Source organism: Brienomyrus brachyistius, chromosome 13, assembly GCF_023856365.1.
Source record: "Brienomyrus brachyistius isolate T26 chromosome 13, BBRACH_0.4, whole genome shotgun sequence".
Classification (NCBI taxonomy): domain Eukaryota; kingdom Metazoa; phylum Chordata; class Actinopteri; order Osteoglossiformes; family Mormyridae; genus Brienomyrus; species Brienomyrus brachyistius.
This window is the reverse complement of record NC_064545.1, coordinates 16176609-16198289: the sequence shown is the minus strand read 5'-3', so window position 1 is coordinate 16198289 and position 21681 is coordinate 16176609. Positions and strand designations below refer to the sequence as shown.

General features: G+C 46.2%; 2 protein-coding genes across 5 annotated transcripts in view; one reads left to right on the top strand and one right to left on the bottom strand.

Annotated features, from left to right (window-relative positions):
* The window catches only part of lipca (lipase, hepatic a), a 47683-nt gene that overhangs the window by 8097 nt on the left and 17905 nt on the right, over nucleotides 1–21681 (top strand). The gene's annotated exons all lie outside the window — the stretch shown is intronic.
* On the bottom strand, nucleotides 1775–20787 carry LOC125706311 (retinal dehydrogenase 2-like). Of its 4 annotated transcripts, none has more exons than XM_048972956.1 (14): nucleotides 20744–20787; nucleotides 19920–20025; nucleotides 11708–11812; nucleotides 11306–11446; nucleotides 10198–10327; nucleotides 8953–9014; nucleotides 7144–7272; nucleotides 6872–6985; nucleotides 4756–4858; nucleotides 4034–4218; nucleotides 3662–3826; nucleotides 3140–3297; nucleotides 2772–2846; nucleotides 1775–2436 (listed from the first exon to the last, which is right to left on the bottom strand). In XM_048972956.1, exons 2-14 carry the CDS (start codon nucleotides 19977–19979, stop codon nucleotides 2364–2366), a joined length of 1500 nt encoding a protein of 499 aa, XP_048828913.1. In that variant the 5' UTR covers nucleotides 19980–20025; nucleotides 20744–20787; the 3' UTR covers nucleotides 1775–2363. The 4 variants fall into 4 exon arrangements, with proteins under 4 accessions (XP_048828913.1, XP_048828912.1, XP_048828911.1 ...); XM_048972955.1 differs by lacking the exon at nucleotides 20744–20787 and adding an exon at nucleotides 20351–20471; XM_048972954.1 differs by lacking the exon at nucleotides 20744–20787 and having other exon boundaries at nucleotides 19920–20230.

Here is a 21681-nt window from a genome sequence, read left to right as displayed (position 1 = left end):
GCCTGTAGCAAACATTTACTTGCATGGTTTTTATACAAAAAAGCGTAAGTTACACGTAAATATGAATTCTGAATTGAAGGGAAAGTGTGTCAAACTTTTTAAATTTAACTCCTGACTCTGTGCCAGAATCTCTTTTGCAATTTCTCTTTAATTGCACTCGTCTGTCTGTGCTCATTGTAAATGTGCTAATCAGGACATAGCGTGTCTCCTCGGGGTTAATCTGTGGGGATCCATTTCCGTGGGTGAATTAATGCAATTTTCCAGCCATTCGGAATCCTCCAACTTATCCTGTAGATAAATGGTTATGGATGAATGCTTGTCATGAATCATCTAAAATGGCATGGGGTAATGGTTAGTGTCTGATACACATCAGAAACCTTAAGTGCTCTACCCAATAAATCCGAAACTGGAATTCAAATCTTGCTGGGTATAGAATCTTCACTTAACCTTGGATGGGATCCAAGGCTGTTTAAATCAACTTGCCCATCATACTTAATGTGTCCAGTAAAAGCTTGACCAATGATGTGAGAAGATTTATCAGTGTGGCGGATTGATTAAAACTGCTGGTGTGTGTTAATGTACAAAGTTTCATAAATCAGGTTTTATGCATTATGAAGCTTCCCTTTACCTTTGCCGTTCTGTAGAGCAGGGGCTGCTCCCCAGAGGCCCTGGCAGCTGGGTAACCATGTGCTCCGCCTGCTTTTTGTCTGGCAGAACGTACCACATGGTTCTGCTTTGGTTACTGGGAACCCGGCCGGCTCCGAGCCTCCGGATGCTCTTTCAGTGCCCAGGGCAGCCCGGGCAGCCATGCTTGGAGAGTGGGGAGCACACAGACTCAGACCGGAGCCCTGGATAGCTGGGTATCTCCCCAGCATATGGAGAACCCCCCCCCCCACACACACACACACACACACACACACACACACACAGACTGTGGTACGCTTCCAAGCCCGTGTCCTCGTCCAGAGGTTATTCCTGAACTCCGTGTTCCCCGAACCGCCGTTATGGAACGTTGGCCCCCCTCCCCATTCGGCCCGGGATTCTGATGGGCAGGGCAGCTGCTGGGGGAGTGAGTTTCAGTGTTTTTGTGAAGCGAGCACCAGGGGACTCCAGCGCAGGCCGCACACAGCTGTTCTTCTTCAAGAACTTCTCCGTGGACGTTCTCACTCAGGCGAACAATAGCACCTACGGTAAAGCTTTCTGGTAAAGCCCACAGACTGTCAGTGTCTGGGACTGTCAGTCCCACGAGACTGTCAGTGTTTGGAGGCCAGGGCTGATCATGTCAGTTGTATTTCCTTATTCGTTTGACTATTTAGATTACTGTTTCCTCGCAGGCATCTTCATGGCCTTGGATCTCCACTGGTTATATATCGCACCATCAAACGCTTTCAAAGAGCAATAAAGTGAGGAACATTAAAAAGGAGGAATCTGTCTCACAGGCTTATATTGCACTTGGTTACGCCATCTAGGTTTTACTGCTGCAACGACACTGATACTTATTGGACTGTAATAGTTATAGGGGACTTTGGTCACCATTGAGAAATTACCTGTGAGCCCCAGAATCGCTCTGGCTGTCTGAGAGAAGGCAGCGAGAATGTGCTCAGCTTAGGGACCTGGCCAAAAATTGCTTCTCAGATCCGTGTCCAAACGGAACCACTGTGCAGCCTTACGGGCGATAACATGTTAAACACAGAAGGCCAAGATGCAGATTCAGAATCGAGGACTTTAAACATGGGATGGTCTCCGGTTATGGTCTCAGAAAATATACACAGTCTTTTTGTTTTTTGTTTTTAATGGAAACGATACTCCAGTAGTTTTCTATATCTTAATTACTATCCTTTCATCATTCATAAATGTATAAACATAGCAGAATGGACATCAGTATAATGTTGTCTGTCTGCATGAAACCCAATAAAGTGTTGGAGGTTCTGCTTGGTTTTCCTTACAGTGGCATGAAACGTCCTTCTTAAATATCAATAGAAGATGATGCACAGTGTTAAGTGTTTGAGGAAAAACATACGCAGGATTAGACTGGATAGAGTGATTACATCAGTTTTCCTTCGGAGGTTAACAAGGACAGTAGACTAGGTGCAGCCTAAACGTGGATTATTAAGCATTAATGTTCAGATAAGGCAGTTAGAACATGGAAGACCTTCGATGGTGTGCGTGCTTTGAAATGTCCGCTTCCTCCTACACGCTTCCTCCCCAGTGTGGACAGAAAGTGGCGGGCTTCAGCAGAGAGGCCTCCGCTCGCGGGAGCCGTCGGCACGCAGGCATCGTCCTTCGCGTCCCAGAAGCTTTGCTACGGCTGGTGGACACTCGAGCACCTCTCCGCGAGCCGCCTCCACCTCCAAGCGTGCAGCTTAGGAGTTCTTCTCTAGCAGCTTTACCGTGACCGTCTTGACCTCTGAGTACTCTCGCAGACTGTGCTTCCCCCTGCAGACACACACCGCGCTCTCACTGTCTGTTTCCACTTGCGGCCTGCTGTCTGATGTACGGCTCGGAACAACGTAAACCCAGGAAGGACTGTGTCATCCTGGGGACATCCTTCTGTTAAGCTAAGCACGTTAGTGGGGACACTGAGTCTGTGTCAGATAATAATAATGAACGATAATGGAATGTAAATGTGTTAGAAACATCAGGCTGCTCTTTTCAATAATTTAACATAAACTCCTTCGCTGCTGAGGTAGCAGTTCTCAGTCACCTTTGTAGGACACTGCACCCTGCTAATGTGTTAGTATCCTTAAATCCTTAGTATTCTTATAACTTACAGTTCTCTTCCATTGCCAGACATCTTAAATCCACCAAACGGACACTGGGTGCCAAGAGCGTTATAACAGTTGATCCTGCAAAAAAGAAAAGACGACTGTACATTTATTTAGTTCATTAGTCATAATTCAAGTAATTTCCTATCTTTGATATAGTGCTCTGGTCTCAATGCCAAAATGCTTTTTTTACTTTTTAAAATTTGCTTATATTGTAGGAAATTATAATGACTGACGGCATTATCCCCTTGCACAAATCTGAAAGGGCTGTGAATCAAAATTGCATTATAATTTCTTTTCAGTTAAAGCGCCAGCTTTATCAAGCACTGTGGCCATTTGCCAGTGGTGATGATGCAGGGTCTCGAAGCTCCTACCAGACAGTTCCGGCCTGTATGGCCGAGGACAGTGTCATGGCTCTGCTGATGTCCTTCGTGAACACGCCCGCAGTCAGCCCGTAGTCCGAGTTGTTGGCTCTCTCTATCACCTCCTCCATGGTTTTGAACTTCATGATCTGCTGCACTGGACCAAAGATCTGTAGCATGGAGTATGAAGCGGTTACAGGATCAAAGTACTTGAGAGTTGCTTCAATAATCGAGTTGCAATGCACTGAAGATAGAATAAAGGGGTTAGATGGATCAGGCTATCCGGTGTGATAGCAGTATAGTGGGATTAAAGGAAATTTGATGGGGGCGTTTTTATTGTGTGGGAGCGGGATTTCATTTGAGGAGGGGTTGGGATGCTTCATTCATGTTCTACATGGTTATGAGGGTAAATATCACATTTTGTGCAGTCCAAGTACTTTTTGAATTTGTGTACGACTTAGTATCATCTCAACCTCTCCGGTGCTGCTGAGCTGAAGCTCACAGACAGCATAATCTCCTACCCCTAACCCTTACCTCCTCCTTGGCGAAGCGCATGTCGTCGCAGACGTTGGAGAACACGGTCGGCTCGATGTAGAAGCCTTTCACCCCCAGGGCTTTCCCTCCACACTCCAGCTTGGCTCCCTCGCTGATGCCGCTCTGGATGAGCTCCAGGACGCGGCTCTGGTGCTCCAGACTGATCTGGAGATGGCGGGTAGCACAGTCCATGTTTAGAGAGTTAATATACAAGTCACTGCATGCTTCTCACAGGGGAAAAAATGAAAAAGGAACAAACGCAAACCAAATGGAGCGAAAAGGCTGGCGTGTATGTGTGTTCATTAGCATAAGCTGTTTAAATCAGAGTCTCCACGGTCGTCCAAAGATTTCCCCCTCGGCCTTGGCCAGTACCTGGGGGCCCTGCTCTGTGCTGGGGTCAAACGGACTCCCCACCACCCTCCTCTTGGCCCGCTCCACGCTCCGGCGTACGAACTCCTCGTAGATGGGCTCCTCCACGTAGATGCGGGAGCCGGCAGTGCAGCACTGACCGTTGTTGAAGAAGACGCCCTGGTGGGCCTGCTCCACGGCCACGTCCACTGAGGAGAGTGAGAAGGTGCAAACTGTAGCTCCCAAAGTTTGCCTGTGTTCTTCAGCAACTGAACAACTGCTCCTCACGAGAATCCGCATATTACATAATCACAAAATTTTTTGATATCATAACACTTTATTGATTAAGGACTCAAAGTACATGACTGTGTGATGGTGGATAGCAGAGCATGTGGCAGCTCACTACATTATGAGCTGGGTTTGTCACACCATTTGTCAAGGTGTGGATCAATGATTCTTTAATCCTTCTTTTTTATGGCTTTCTGAACCTTTTCTTGTCAATTTTATATCTAACATGAGATGTGGGCCCCATTATCAGCATGCAGTAGGATAAATGACCAGAGTCATTTATGGAGCTCAGTGTTAGAAACCAGCAGAAGTTAGAGGCTAGACCAGTTTAGAGGGTTAGGAGGCACCTGGACTTTACGTACAGTTGATACTGCCAGTTGACATGTTTGCAGCAGTGTACTTCTTAGCATTTTCTAAACCATATTTCCTTTGTTTTGTGCACAAACACTGGCACTTACAGTCTGCATCAGCAAAAATGATGTTGGGGTTCTTCCCTCCCAGTTCCAGCGTCACTCTCTTCAGATTACTTCTCCCAGCTGCCTCCTGGATCAGCTTCCCAACCTGGGGAGGAAGTATGACTTGTTTGGCCTGGATACTCAGGATACTTGTTTGCCTGGCAGCTGAGGGGGGTAATTTGGGACTATTCTGGATGGAACAGCTCAGCGGAATGGGCAGACAGCTGGCAGCCTGAGCAAACACTTCCAAAGGCCAGAAAGGACCAGATGTGCAAATGTGGAACATCCATTACGTGTTTAAAGGAGTAAAGAGGAAGTCATACTCCACATCACTACATAGCCTACATGAAGAGATGTTTGGGCTAAATGAAGCATAGCATGTAACATGGATGAATGGAGGCATTTTGCTTTCTAAAAGTCTGAATTGAGGAAAGGTAGAGTGGAAAAGCTGGGTCTTCCTTGTCGTAATCTCTACCTTCAGTGCCTTGACGCCGGAATAGCTGTCCTTCGTGATAATGAGAAATGGCACTAATGTCTCTTTGGGGATGAAAAGGAGAATGTGTCTTGGGTGGTGTTTCTCCACCATCTCCATCCTCTAGTGTCCAATAACAGTGAGAACGCATATACTTGCCATGTAAACCATTCTCTTCTGATTGAACCAGGATTTTCTGTCTTGCTCCATAAACAACAGAGGGCTACATATGACTCACTGTCTATGTATTTGCATGCGCTTGCTGGGTAGACTGTTCTGCACATAATTGGCTCCATATTACAGGGTGGCAGAATTAATGGTCGGGGCGCTTTCTAACCTGCTGATGGTTACCTTCAGAGGAGCAGGGCCTGCTGTGTGTTTGCATAATTTGGAACCTGGAGATTGACATGGTGACTCTATTTTATATCGAGCGGCTCAGTAGATGGAAGTATCACCAGAACTTTGTTCCAACCTGTTCTAATTGCATCCCTTAACCAGGGATCTCCAGATTCTTACCAGAATTCTTTGCCCTTCCTAACTGGAGTTGCACACTGCAGTTGCACTGGAAAACGACCATCAATTGTGGTGTGTTTTGTTTTATGTTTTGTTCCAAAAAAGAAGACAAGTCTGGGGGAAAAAGGACCCATGGTTGCCCTAGAGTAAAGTGTGAATGTTGCACTTCGTAGGTTGCACCAAATTTGCTACTGAAAAGAATGCTTGACAATACTGTGGAAGAACTTTGGAAGTAAATTAAACCAAAAAGCTGTGACGATAGGTTTGTGTTTACAGTGTTGTAGCTGTTGCCATTAATCTGCAATCTGTTATGTCTACAAATTCTTAAGTGTTGTAGAAAGCACATTCAGTATCAGTGAGCCTGCAGAAACTCTGCTCCTTGTCTGCCCAACAATGAACGTAAACATGTCCTCAGTTGCTGGAGTAAAGTCAGGAATGCTAGCCGCCCCAGGTTCACTGTAAACACCAGGGCACAGACACACGCGTGAAGGATTTCACAAGATGTGGAAAACATGCGTGTTATATAAGTATATGAAGCTTGTTTTATTGCATGGAATCTCTGTGACTAACTGCAGGATTTTGCCAGCTAGCGTAAATGCTCTAGCTATGCTGACATTTAATGCTTACCAGCTTTTTGACCTCAAGGCTAATAACATGGTCTCCCCTTAATTATGAGATTAAAAAAGAAATGCAAAGAGGTTGCCATTTTCCGGCAGGTGGAGTGACCGCCAGTTGTACAGAGTGTACCAGCAGAGCAGAGAAGGGGGGGGGTTTCTCTAACATGAGGTACTGGGGTGGGCCTGAATCTGATGTGATGTCTCTATGCTTGGGGGGGCACAGCAGCTTTAGGAAGCCTCATATTCACTTCAAAAAGACTCCTACAGGGCTTTCGGTCTAATTCCACTCGCTCCATTTTTTTTGTACCCTTTATTTGAAACAGTTTATCAAGTAAAGACGAGTTTGGGAAAATGTTCCAGAACCTTCTGTGGATAGAGCCTGCAAACCAAACATGTCACAACGAGAAGTACCAGAGTTATTATGTATTTCACTTATTTTGTAAGTGATGTATACACGTTCCTTTGCTTTTTCACTATTAGAAGAGCACCATGAGATCTTTTTGAGGCAAAATGTTACCTTTGTGGATCCTGTAAATGCTACTTTGTCTATGCCCATGTGGGAGGCAATGGAGGCGCCGACTGTTGGCCCAAATCCTGGCAAAATATTGACGACTCCTGGTGGAAACCCAGCCTGTCAAAACAATATGAGAGGAAACAAGCTTCAGAGGAGATCACAGTGCCAAGCTAAACGGCAGACAGAGAGCGGTTTCGGGGCCCAGCCCTTCATCCTCAAGATGAGGAGAGAGGAAGGGGAGGAGTAGCGGAGGACCAGCGGGGGGGTGGTGTTACCTCATGGACGAGAGCTCCCAAGTAGAGGCAGCTGAGCGGGGTTTGCTCAGCAGGCTTGATGACCACAGTGTTCCCACAGCAGAGCGCGGGGGCCAGCTTCCAGGCACTCATCAGCAAGGGGAAGTTCCACTGTTGATGGGGGGGGGAGGGGCATTGGTCACTGGCACAGCTCTCACATGCTTCTTCATATACGCCTGACACCTCACTCTCGTGTGCTCACACGCTCCCCTGAAACTGGCCCTCTCTTCCTCGCTCATGCCGGATGCCTCACTCTCGTGTGTCGCACGTTGCCCTCAAACTGGCCCTCTCTTCCTCGCTCATGCCGGATGCCTCACTCTCGTGTGTCGCACGTTGCCCTCAAACTGGCCCTCTCTTCCTCGCTCATGCCGGATGCCTCGCTCTCGTGTGTCTCATGTTGCCCTCAAACTGGCCCTCTCGTCCTCGCTCATGCCGGATGCCTCGCTCTCGTGTGTCTCATGTTGCCCTCAAACTGGCCCTGTCTTCCTCACTCATGCCGGATGCCTCGCTCTCGTGTGCTCGCACGTTGCCCTGAAACTGGCCCTCTCTTCCTCGCTCATGCCCGATGCCTCGCTCTCGTGTCCTCGTACGTTGCCCTCAAACTGGCCCAGTCTTCCTCGCTCATGCCGGATGCCTCGCTCTCGTGTGCTTGCACGTTGTCCTCAAACTGGCCCTCTCTTCCTCGCTCATGCCGGATGCCTCGCTCTCGTGTGCTTGCACGTTGTCCTCAAACTGGCCCTGTCTTCCTCGCTCATGCCGGATGCCTCGCTCTCGTGTGCTGGCACGTTGCCCTCAAACTGGCCCTGTCTTCCTCGCTCATGCCGGATGCCTCGCTCTCGTGTCCTCGTACGTTGCCCTCAAACTGGCCCTGTCTTCCTCGCTCATGCCGGATGCCTCGCTCTCGTGTGCTTGCACGTTGTCCTCAAACTGGCCCTCTCTTCCTCGCTCATGCCGGATGCCTCGCTCTCGTGTGCTTGCACGTTGCCCTCAAACTGGCCCTCTCTTCCTCGCTCATGCCGGATGCCTCACTCTCGTGTGCTTGCACGTTGCCCTCAAACTGGCCCTCTCTTCCTCGCTCATGCCGGATGCCTCGCTCTCGTGTGCTTGCACGTTGCCCTCAAACTGGCCCTCTCTTCCTCGCTCATGCCGGATGCCTCACTCTCGTGTGCTTGCACGTTGTCCTCAAACTGGCCCTGTCTTCCTCGCTCATGCCCGATGCCTCGCTCTCCTGTGCTCGCACGTTCCCCTCCAATCCACCTTCATTCTTCACTCTCGGTCTGAGATTCTCTCTGCTGGCTTAGCACAGAGGCATGGCCTTGCTGGTAAGGCTGCTCCATAGTTACCTTTAATTCCAGAGCGTAGTTACAATGGCGAACCACCTGAGGAGCCCATATCACTTCTGCTCTTAAACAGATGCCCAGCCTCCAGAGTGGCTTTGCCACTGAACACTCATTTAGCAAGTCTACCTCACTCAGCACTCCTTTCCCTCATGGTCTCTGTCACACTTCCGATCATACTCGCAGAGGCTCAGTCTGAGTTACACACTTACAAAGCACATATCCCATAGCACTCAGTCATGTTTAAAGAACCATTCTGCTTGCATGTCTTAAAGAGTCTAGTAGAGAAGTTCTGGCTCCCACAGAGCAGACCGAGGGCATAGAGCAGACCGAGGGCATAGTATACCTAACTCTTACACCTGGAGGTCCAGGTCCGCTGAGGAAATCTGAAGCCCCTGGGTTTGTTCCTCATGTTAGCCTGTATTTTGTGTGTGTGGGATCGAAGTTGACTTACTGGGATAATCTGTCCACAAACACCGATGGGCTCATTTCTGGTGAATGAAAAATAATCTCCATCTGTGGATGAACAAAGAGGAACACCATTGTTTTTGGTGGTCCGGTTGGGCTTGGCACCACATGAAAAGGAAATGGGGAGAATCCAAGTTAACAGCGGAACAGTGGCCCCGCAACACCAGCTCTGGGGGGCGTCTAAGCTCCTCCATACTGTTTGCTCAGACTTACTCTTCTCCCTTCTCTGTCTGCAATGAAGAAACAACTATAAAAACAGCCCGGGCCTTTGAAAGCTAATCCTAAGTCAAAAATATGAAAAGCAAGAATTTGCATTGATGGAAAACAAACACAGGTGACTGAGGAATAATTCAGTAAAAAGAGAATAAAGCAGGAACAGTCCCCTCCAAGTGGGCTGCTGCCAGGCCCATTCCTTATGCATGACGAAAGTAGCGGGAGAGGCGGACAGCACAGGCCCCAGCTGATTTAACAAATACTCAGTAAGGTGGAGCTCCGAGGCTGGGTCACATTCAAGGGCAGCACCACTCTGCATCTCCTCTGGTGGTCAGACAGAAACCCTGCTGACGTTCTCCCGTCCTTACTAAGTAACGTCTTTCTTTGTGCTGGGACTGTCACGGTACGTGTAGGAGACAAATCAAGCAAACAATCACAAGATGTAACATAGATGGTGAATGGGGGGGGGGGGGGCTGCTCCGCTAGGCACAATGCTTTCTGTTCACCACCCACCTACAGCATTTCAGCTCATTTTATGGACACGGAAGAGGAATAAATGGTCCCATCCTATAATATTCAATACATTCAGCTAAACACCCGTCTGTTCCGCAAGCACCGATCAAAGGCCGTGTTGTGACATCACAGATTACATCACTTCCGACTTGCTGGGAATTCCTTTAAACTAGCCAAGCTGCTCAGGACCTCCCCACCCCCATCCTCTTTGTCTGCACTTCTTTGGTGGGGGCCCCCAACAGGAGGGTAGCCATTCGCACTCAGATTTATTACCAGTTTGGGAGCACGTCTGTTTACTTACTCATCACATCTTCTGCATTCTTCCCTAAGAATGACCCCAAATTTCCCCCCCCCCCCCATACCCCTTTCTGATCTTAAAGGGCATCTCTGCTCCACTCTCACCATAAAGTAAAAGCATGGACTAACCTCGGATGACACCGACCATTGTTAGTTACCACCTAAATAATCGACTGATCCCGCGATGAGTGAACCGCGTTAAACGTACCCATGGGAATGGTTTGGCCGTGGATCTTGTCCGCCCATCCAGCGAAGTATCGTAGAGTTTTAATTGTGCCCTGAAGGTCCACATAGAAAGTAGAGAGAAAAGGCTTCCCACTGTCCAGCGACTCCAGTGTCTGTTAGGGGTGGGGGGTGTAAATGAGCAGCGGTTGAGAAATATGCAAGCTGTAAAAAGACTTGAAGGTTCTTGGTTACGCAGGGAAAGACGGATGCTTTGGAGGTATCAGAAACATCTGGATCTCTGCAGACTCTCACAGGTCTAATTCAACATTGCTGGAACACCGGTGTGTTTATACCTTGTCAAGACGGAAATATAATCCTCTGACAATGCTGTGGTGGACTGTCCACCTCAGATCTTAATCTATTCTTCAGAACTTTTCCTTATTACACTGTTTATTGGTCGCCTTGTTGCAGGTAAATTCACAAATTCCGGGTCAAGAAATTCATATCTCTCTCATCGGTCAAGAATATTTTCAGTTGGCTCTAAAATGCATTAGTCATCCTGCTTTTGTTTTTAATTGTCTCTCCTTAGCCCCAGATTGTATTAAACGCATGTGCATGTGTCTTCAGGAACGGAATGAAAGGTTTTCATGCAACACCAACCTTGCTACAATCTCCTTTTATATTTCCCGTACACCAGCTGTCATTAGCACTGGGAGCATGTGTGTTAAACTCAGCCTTTCCCATTAAAAAACCATTTACACTACAAACTGAGCCCAGCCACCTGGGCACACCGGTGTTTAGCACGTGGGAGAGAGGCAGCTTTACTGAGGATAGTAGGGCAGAGAAGTGTCACTTTTAGCTGCTAAATGCTCTAAAGATAGACAAATAGCACTTCTCAGTCTTTGCAAGGAGCTAAAGTGTCCGTGAAAGAACATGAAGAGATTATTGCGAGCTTTTAAGGCACATTGTAGGGCTGTGGAAATAACATTTAATAGTTTTTACACATTGATGAGTAATTGTATCTAAATGAACACACTGTTAAATGACTTTGACAGGCTGAGTAACTAAACAGACTGTAACAATGACCTTCTACTGCATCTTGACGCGATTAAGCAGGAAATGAGGATTCGTGAGTGTGTGGCAATGCTTACGGCGAGATAAGTGCTGTCCCTCTCGACGAGGTCCGCTAGTTTGGACAGCAGCCTCCCACGCTCCGAAGCATCCATTTTTCGCCACACAGAGCCCAGTGAGAACGCCAGGCGGGCGGCCTGGACCGCCTTGTCCACGTCGGCCTGTGGAGAGTCTCTGTTACGTTTCTTAACTTTGCTTTACTGGAAATCAGATGAGCTTCCATGCCCCTGCAGCTGTAGAGTTTTGCCAGAACATTCTCTGTTTATATCACCCACATCAGTGTTCTTATCTGCTATCGGCATGCTGGACTGTGAAGGTGAGGTGAGTCATTTTTTTTCGTGACTGATTTTAGGGGAGAGGCTGCAGAAAGTCATACACAGGATGGGCAGGTTAAAGGATGCTCACAGACATGAAGATGTTACCTTATCGGCCTCTTGAACTTCACAGATCATCTCTCCATTAGCAGGGTTGTATACAGGAAACACCTTTCCGCTTTCTGAGGCTTGCCACTCGTTATTTATGAATATCTGCAGAAAGAGTTTAAATAAAATACTTGTGGTATCCCTGAAATATAGCGCACACCAGTCAGAATGTCATGCCATGCGCTCTTGCGCCGTAAACTGATCTAATCCAGAGCTCAGAACTTTACACGTAATGTGTTTACCAGCTGCATGCTTACTGAAGCGATTCAGGCTAATTTTCCGGCACCAGAGTCCGACAGCAGCATCTCCTCTACCGCTTACAAGTGCAGCTTTAAGAAAAATCAGGGTATTTTGTAAGATATATGAATGAAAATAAAATGTGCTGCTTGGTTCTTCTGTTTGGTCACATTTACTGCCTTTATTCTTTAGCTTTTAATTATGGAGAACTGGCACCTTTGAGGGGAATGGAAGTGGGTGGGGGGGGGGGAATTCAGGAGGGAGAATGGAATTTGCTGTAGTGTCTTTGATGTTTTTTTTTTTAATTGGAAATTTCCCTCCCTCATACAAATTAGGTCCAGGCTGAAACATACTAGACAATGAGGCAACTGTGGGCGCCTGTAACAGAAAAATATGCAAAACATAAAAGCATAAATTATTGGCCAACACAATATTGCCCCCCCACCCAAGATAAATGGTTCGAAGATAGATGGATGGAGGGATGGATATACCCTTGCCCCCCCCCAAGCCAGAGTACATTTATAGCCATGGTGCCCACAGCCATAGATACCTCCTTATAGCCTCTCCAAAGGGCTTCATTCCCTTGTTTTAAAGTGATGTCAGATCAGAGCTTCCATACATTCCTCTAATAATATGCAAAACCAATACACTGCATTTATGTTTGCGGCCATTGGCCCACAAACTCCGAGGGACCTGGGACAGATTTCTGCAGCTTTCATTACAGTCTAAAGCAGCGTGTTCAGGCCGACTGATGCTGGACCTCGTTTCCCAGATAAGGACAATTAGCTTGCTGAAATGGATGGAGGCTCAGAGGAATCCGCCGCGGTGAAGGGGCTCAGCCTAACCGAGGGTGACGGGAGACTGAGCTTTGGAGTCTTAGCTCAAGCGCCCCAGTAACATCCGGGTGAAGGAGAAATCGCAGGGTGATCACCCGCCCCCCTCCCCCCAGCCGCTCAAACACACGTTTGACAACATCACAACTCGCTTTATGAGACTGTAAAACACGTGATATATCTGATCTCTGCAGTCCATCAGAGGCAGCCAAGCGTTTAACAGCTATGGCGGATTCTTAGGTTTACGGTTTTTATGTTTGGTAACAATGACGAAAGAAAGGAGAGAAAGGCCATGTTTTGGTCTTTGTGCGTATACATCGGATATCTGCGTGAGAAAGTTATCGTGCGGCATGACTGAGCCAGTCGTCCCTGCAGTAACTTCTGCTCCACAGCCCCCGTGTCTCTAGCTGACGTATCAGCTGTTTAAAACACCTCCCTTCGCTTTAGCTCCTCGCTTCACGCATTTTGAAGGTGTAGTGAAATCAGAAGCGCTCACTGATAGGCCGATAACAGATCCTTGCTCGCTACTGGCTAGTTTGGATTATTACTCATCTTGGTTTATGTTCACAGGAAACTGTAAGTACCATTTAATTGGTAGTAAACCTGGGGTGTTTTATTTGAAGTGGGTGTAAATTACCAGTGGCTGGGCTGGGATTTGAGGCAGCTCCTTTCCAGCAGTTGCTCTCCCAGCCAGTCTGCTTTGTCCTGAGCTGGTCAGCAACATATGAGAAGGTTTAGGGATGCAGTATCAGCCGGTACCACTCTGTAACACATTCCTACCATATTCATAGCCTGGCTTAGATTTATGGCTGGCTAATCAATGCTAGACCTTCTGCTTTTGCACTGACAACAAACAGACTCCGATGTTCCTCGCGGATGATCCAGCCATCAGCCCCGCGCCGCCTTTAATCTCGTTCTCATTACGGGCACTTTGTAAAAGTCTCGGTGGCTCCGGTGACCCCAGAAACCCACTCAGGAGTCAGAAAGCCCCAGAGAGTATAGAATTAGTTTTTTAATTTATAGGGTGCGCTGTTGTGGACCACCTTAAATCAGGGGCAGTCCCCCGAAGAGCTGGCAGCCGGGGAAGACTGGGAGCATGGGGAGCCGTGAGCCCGACGTAACCCTGCTCACATGTCTCCCCAAACAAGGGGCACAGTGGATGAGACCGCCACCTAAATCACGGCTGATGAAATACAATCATCAGCCGCGGCTTTGTGCAGCCAATGTGAACTTGAAGCTTTTGTTTTCCCCTATTGAGGAACTTGATTAAGGGGACAAGCTTGTGTAGTAAATCAATTCTTGAGATTTCTTTTAATATGTTTTTTTCTTAATAAAAAAGGAATGGAGCTAAAAGTGCAAAATACCAGAGGTCAAATCCCCCCTTTACCACCCACCCCCTGAAACTGCTCTAGTTCCGTCATTTAAACAGACATAACAGGCCTTTGGCACCATACACAGTAAAAACGCTCCAGTCCCACAAGTGTTGCTTTGACCTGCCTCGTACTTGTACACATTCAGGGTCCTTCCCTTTACTCTGTCCCTGCGAGTAAAACTCTGCAGCCTTCCCATCTCACTGCGCCGGGGTTATCAGACAAAGCCATGAAGCGCAACAAAGAACACAAGATATGGTCAGTCTGCTTTTGTTTATGGTGTAAAAAGGCTTTGAGGAATTCAGGCGTAGAGATTGATAAACACGCTGCTCTTTGGGAATTGCAGATGTGCCAGTCGTGGTTTCATACCCTCCTCTGACACAGACCTTAGCAGCTGCTGGCAGCAGAAGGCCCTGCAGATAACGGATCCCTCACATGCTACAAACACATACACTGCTGGGAGCAAGTTTCAGGTTCCTGGTAAATAAACCCCCTTAGAACTGCCAGACATCTATTTTTCAATGGCAAGAAAAAGCCCGAAGAAATGGACAAACATCAGTGTGTAGTGGAAACCTGTCTATCTGCTTATAACACAGGCAGATTTTCCTGCAATTTCTAGACAGTTGTCTGGGCTGGTCGTTACTTGACTGTTTCTTCTGTGTGGAACCTGCCTAAATCCAGCCTCAGACATGCACAGAGAGCCACTGACAGGTCACTGGTGGAAGGAGTAGTGTAGCCTCTGATAGTTTGGAGCTACAGAACAATAGTGGACACAGTTGTTTCCAGGAACAAATAAAAACCGTACCTACTTTTTCTCTCTCGGCTACCTAACTCCCTTGACATTCATACACTATGATGCCTCTCGTTTCAGGGGTAGGAGATGCTCATACTACTACATTTAAAAACAAGCGTTTTCTGGAATAAAGGACTTTCAGAAGTCTTCTCTTTCACATAGATCTGTAATCTTGAAGTACAATGTTTTTTAGTGCGGCAAGCAAAACTGGACTAGAGCACTACAGCGCCGCAGAACGGACCAGGCCGTATAGTGCAGCTGGAGGCCCGGTAGCCAAGTGCCTGTCTTCGCGCTCATGTCGTTCTTCAAAAGAAAAGCCCACTTTCAAATGTAGGCCGCAAACAGCTGCAAAAAGTCTGACACGAAGAGAAGCCAATCAGGCAGAAGTTCTCATACCTTCCATTTGGAATCGCTAAGACGCAGGGCACAGGACAGAAGTCTTACTCCCAGGGCATCACGCTAAACACGGACGGGGCAGAGGCAGCCCGACGTCATTCACTGCCAGACGGAGTCATCAGAAATGCTTGTTTACTCTGTTCCCCAATAATAAAGGGCAGCAGTTCTCCACTTGCGAGGGAGACTGTCTGCTTGGCGTGGGGGGAAACGTTTCTGGGGAAGAAGTCTATCCCAGGATTTGTTTTTGTTTGTATGTCCAAAGTAAATAGTTTGTGCAGTAAGGCAGCGAGCAAGACATCTAAAATGATAGTAAGGCTGAGTAAAGCAGAGTAATGTGCATGTTCCTGAATGTACTTGAACATGCCCAGGCTTCATCAACCCTTTACTGCATCACAGTATAGGTTGCCACAGCCCCATACTATATGTACATAAGGACAGTTCATTGTTTATATGTTAATAAAGGCTTTGGATGTTTCATTCAGAACTACAGTACAGGAAGCAAAATGTATAATTCAATCTGGGGCATTTTCCAAACATAAGGGAGATTAATAGTGCCATTTGCATGCTGAGTTATTCTGCAGTCCCTGTTTGTCTTGGTTCTGGGTGGTGTCGTAGGTCAGTGGTGAAAGGGTCTTACCCTGCATGCTGTTTGACCTGTTGCTGGAGAACCCTAGTTTGTAGCTGGGAAACTCTGGATAGGATCAGCAGCTTGCAAACCAGAGCAGTCATACTGGTGAAACTGGTAACAATAGCTGGTCTGGAGCGCAACGTTTGAGACTCTCAGTCTGAAGATTTCCTTCTGAATTGATATTTAAAATTTTAGATTCTGCGGTCACCCCTAGAGGTGCTGTTAGTAATGGCTGTAACACTGACTGATGTTAAATGGGAGACAGGGGTTTAATGGTGCACTGTCTGTGCTCTCCAGTTCCTCCATAACTCTGTCCTGCTGTTCCAGGCCAATCCTGAAGTTGAAATCCTATTGAATTGTCAGCTGCTTTCCACTGCCTGTTTGGATAGCTGAATATACCAGTAGTAGGTAGGGTATTGGAAACCACTGGCAGCGATTGAACATTACAGCCCCAACAGATGGCACAGATGAGACGTATCTTCAGGATGCCAGAATGAGCTAAACGGTCCGGTTCTCCCTCACTGCTCTTAGGATTTCTAACAATAGAACATCGCAGAAAAAACATGCATGCATATTATTTTGTCCCAAAAAACACTTGCTTTCCAACCATCTTACACCACACAGCTATCATAAAGTAACTTGTCAGGGCAAACTTGATCGCAGTGTCTGGAACTCAAAAGCCTAGAAGCTGATGGTTACGCTGATGGACATAAAAGTTTTGCACCACGTGGACAGATGGCTGTGAAGATCTCGGGAACTGTACCCTACAAACTATCAGGGTTTACGAATCTTATTTTTCTCTAACCTTTCTCATGTTCCTCAAGTTGAAAATTAAACCAATTTTGAGTCACAGCCCAAATTCCTTCCAGAATCGCTGGTCTGGATGACTTCATTCTGCTGTCCAGGCCAGCTTATCAGTTAACTCGGCGGGATCTGGCCCACAGCGCTTGGGTTGAACATTTACCTCAGACTTACTTGCCAGGGCAGCGGGGCAGGGAGGAACCGTGGGCGTGTGATGCGACCCTGGCAGGATTTTCACATGAACACGTATCAGTGAAAAAATATTGATCTAACATCTTTTTTGAACTGAATAGCAAAGCGTCATTGGCATATATCACCACGTACCAGCCCTTACGCTCCCACTCTCAGCACCCTCAAATGTAGACCGGGACTTATTTTCTTAGGCGTTTGGTGGAATCACAAACTGTCACTGAAGACCTCTAAAGTCCAGCCTGGACGAGATAATGCCCACCAGCGGCCTGAGAAAGGCTTGTATTAATTACCTTAAACGCGTGGAACTCAGTGACCCATAGTCGCTCCTCTTCTGTTCCTCTTCTCCACAAAAAGTGAAAAACATCAATAAATAGCCATCAGGGGCGGCTGATTTACGGCTTCCGCGGCAGAGCGATCGGCCCAGACCAGGATCCCCTTTAGCTACGGCCACTCTCTCCTGAGGCCAGTCAAAGAGATTGTTTTTATTCCAGGTTCAGCATCCCAGCTCTTCGCCCTGAGTGCCGTTTAAGACAAACAGCTGTCCACTTGCTCAAGTGGCGAGGAGAGTAGTTTGGGGCGCCCTGTGCAAAAGGAGATCTGCCCCCCCCCCCCCCCCCATGCTAATGTAAGCACGGCTTCGACTACAGATTTTATGGCCAGACTGGTACAGGTGACACTAGACACAGATACTTGTATATTTGCCCATGCAAACAATGATATTCAGATAGCAGCTAACTGGGGAAATCAGATATCAGTCTCAAAGTCGTTATAGAAAGAGTGCGACCCACATTTGGCCAAAACAAAATCTGTGTTTCTTAAAATTCTTTAATAAAGTCTTTCTTAAAAGTCTTTAATATTGTGTTGATAGATAATCCTGCTTATACAAGCTACCTGGTGGATAGGGCAGTCGTAGGTAATAATTTAATCATTTACATTTTCTTTCCCAAAAACTTTCCTTAATTATCGGGGATAAATCACATGTTTATGGAATCCTCAGCTTAAGCAACAGTGAAACTGATTATGTGTTTTCTTTCACACATCTGCCCTCTATTATCCAGTTGGAGGTCTTGGTCTTGGTCTTTGGTGATTGGTCTTGGTCCTCCTTAATTGATTTACGGTGCCCTGTACCATTGTTCCTGTTTATTCTGCCAGGTGCTAAAGTGCTGACAGTGGGAGCTGGGTGTAAAAAAAAAAAGGTTTAAGGAATAGTTAAGCCATCCATAAATTGTCCTCCTCCTGCCATACAGACGTAAATGCAGGCCGAGACCCTGGATTAGCCAGATGCCTAAATTCCAGGGGATTCATTCACAAAGTCATCACTGGTGCTTACTCTTGTCGTTCATTCTTTTGGAAAAATACCTTGGGTGTGAAGAGGATAGAAGCACGGATGGGAGCAGGAGAGCTAGTCGACAGTGCATGCAGAGCGAGCCTTAGGAAAACTTTAATTTTTTCATGCTTCAGAAACAGGTGTCGCATGTCTGCCCTGCGCGGAAGTGAGGGAAACCCCACAGCGGTGCCCTGTCTGCAGTGGGACGAGCACTAAGGCCTGTGTCGGCCTCACAGCACAGCACTGACATTCCCAAATGCTTCACTGACATTCCCAAATGCTTCTGGTCCCAAAAGCAGCCTGTGGAATTTAAACTGGAGAAGCTGCGTGTGTTGAAGGTCTGCCTGTGGTATCCCACTAAACGCGAGTCCAGTGCAGCTCGAAAGGTTCCCTTTTTCACTCTTGGACACCAAACTTTGCACCTGTCTGTGCATTATTGTTGAATCCCAAGCTTCCTTTTAAGTTAATTTTGAAGTTTTAGGAATTTTGCAGCTGAGGCGTGAGATTGAAAACCGAGGCTCACATGCAGCAACGCGGTTTGTACAGCTAGATTTTTGTGGCCTGATGTTATACTGTTTATTTTTTATGACTTTATTTATTCTAACACACATTAAACTAGAATAAATTACTGTTTTTATGACTGATCTGTTCTTGTGTTTTAGTCAGTGTCAAAATCTTTATATATCCTAAATAATACCGGAAAATAAATCTGAGGAACGCTTGCGGAGACACAGTCTTAACTCCAACGGGAAATACTTGCTTCTAACAAAATATACTCGTGTATAGCAGTAGGCAATCGTCAGTAGTGGTTGTAGTATGATTTGCAACTTCAAAATACCTCATTACGGTACTGGCGACCACCTAATTGAAGTTTATAAGTATGCATCCGGTTCCGCGATTGCAGCCTATGAACAATATTTTGCGGTGCGTCTGCAATTCCAGGTTTTAACCTGTGCAGGAGGCACCTGCAGTGCACGAGCGCGGGGACGCGCCGGCCGCCCCGGCAGCAGCATCACTGCGGGGACGCGCCGGCCGTCCCGGTAGCAGCATCACCGCGGGGACGCGCCGCCCAACTACGCCGCTGGGACTCTGACGCCGATTTTCTTTGGTGAAAGTCTGACACTTCATACAAAACCCCTCAACTGTGCGACAGACAGGTACTTACATTTAAAACGGGAGAAAAATAAATATATTTAATAACTGTCAAAGACCAACGTGATACCGCTGGTAATTCACGCAGATTAATCTTAAACCCCAATAAAGAAGAACTGTGTGACACAAGCTTTCGGTGTAAACCGGCCATTTGAAAGACACCTGGCTGCAGAATTACGTTTACATTTGTGTTATTTCTTTCTATGTGTTGTTTCTGTTTAATTGATACTGTTGAATGTGCAAGAGTCAATTCAACTACACAGCGCTGGCAACTTTGCTTAATATGCATCCCGGCGATGGTTATACTTTTTATTGTTTTAAAGTACTCTTCGTTAAATCACAAAAGTACTAATTTGCGCGTCACAACATATAAGACAAGTAACAGAATTGAATAGCATAACGACAGTGGATAAAAAAAAAACCACATGGAAAAACAACAAAAATATGAATTAAAATAGCCGACTGTAAAGTTAGAGCACAAACCTTGGTGTGTTTGATCTCCGGGTTGGTCACCGGCGAAGGCATCAGCTGCAGCGACGCCATCAGCGCCGTCGCGTCCGTCTTCACTTCACCGGGCAGCTCAATCTCACTGGAAGTCATAGCAGATGCGTCTTAGGCTTTTTCAGCAGATTTCTGATTAGGATTTTGGGAACCTTCCCGTGTTTATATCCAGGTGTCGCCGTCGGTTCTTTTTTATTGGGCGGCGAGCAGGGCCGTCCTCCACATACAATTAAGATCCAACATCTACATAAAGCTCTCCTGCCGACCGTTAGGATTAAGAGCATCCCCCCCTCCGCCGAAAAAGAAAGAGTGAAAATAACAATTGAACACGCCTTGACTATAGTGCAATAAATATTCTTTATAAAGAGAATGCTTTACATGCATTACTGCCTGGTTATGATACTTATCTTTACCTGTTACTTCACTTGTTTTTCACTTTACACTTGCAAAGACATGCCTTGTGTTGACGCATGGTAACCCTGCACTGGAACTTAAAGTAAGGATAATTCGTTACAATCTGTCCTATGCTTCATAAAGAAGCAGAAATGCAAAATGAAGAAAGAACGAGCAAGAAAGCTTCCAAGTCACTGCTATAAATTGCCGTTATTGAAGCGTTAATCGTTTGTGTTTTATGTTCTTTCATTTCGCCACATTTATTATTACTCATAATAACACAGAGACCCTTTGCTTTGGGAGAGTACGCTATGTTTTAAAAGCATGACTAAATCTTTTTAAACTTATAAATACTATTTTATAGGCCTTAATAATTGCACTATGGTAATTTATGGTAATATCTGAAACATTACTTTAATCCACGTTTTTGTTCTTCCTTCAGAAGTTTGTCTTTTGTTCGCCTTTCACGCGCTCCGCGTTTTCGGCATCAGAATTTCCTACCTTACATGCGGAGGAAAAGACACCCACTGTGGTTTTTGAGAAATTATAATGTAGGCTGATTTAAAGAAACACTTCGCGTATATTAAACAACTCTAATATTCCGGCGGTGTAGCCGGAACCAGTTATAAATGCAGTTAAATAAGTCAGTGAGCATGAATCCTGTAGTTTAGTGAGCGTTTAAATACAATAGTCTACGTTGTAGGGACAGTGAGAGTATATTTACGTATACTCAGCTTCGGGTTTGTATTTTCACAAAGCTCCATGTGTTCAGTGGCACTCGTCTTATTACTAAACTTGTTTATCTTCACGCGTTTTCACATATTATTAAAAAAAATATGTTTCTGGTTAATTTTCACACCAATTTCTTTGTTAGTTAAGTTGCATTTATTAATATACCCCAGTGCACATTTACATTACTTTTTAAAAAGTGGTGTAGATATAAAAGTAGTTGTATTTATATCAGATGGGGGACTTTAAATATAAGGCAAATCTGGGTCTTAATTGACTTCTAAGTAATATTTGCGTTTCCAGACAATATGATAGAAGTATGTGATTTTCCCATGTCCCATCTCTGGGTTTTTACTGAGAGAACCTGTTTCAAACGCAAAGCATGCGACCTGACGCAGGCGATCGAAGCGTCGCTCTTTGTTTCTCCTCCGCGCTCCAGGCTTTATTTTCTGTTCTCGGAGCGCCCTCTGTGGGAAGAGAGATGCACTGCATCGTAAAACCCATAAATCCCTGCGAATGCTGTAATAGCATGGAAGGGAGGGGTGACGCGTCACTCAGTTTATTTATTCATTTATTGCTTATTTGGAAGTAACAAAAGAAAAAAAGTGCTGATATCAGAAAG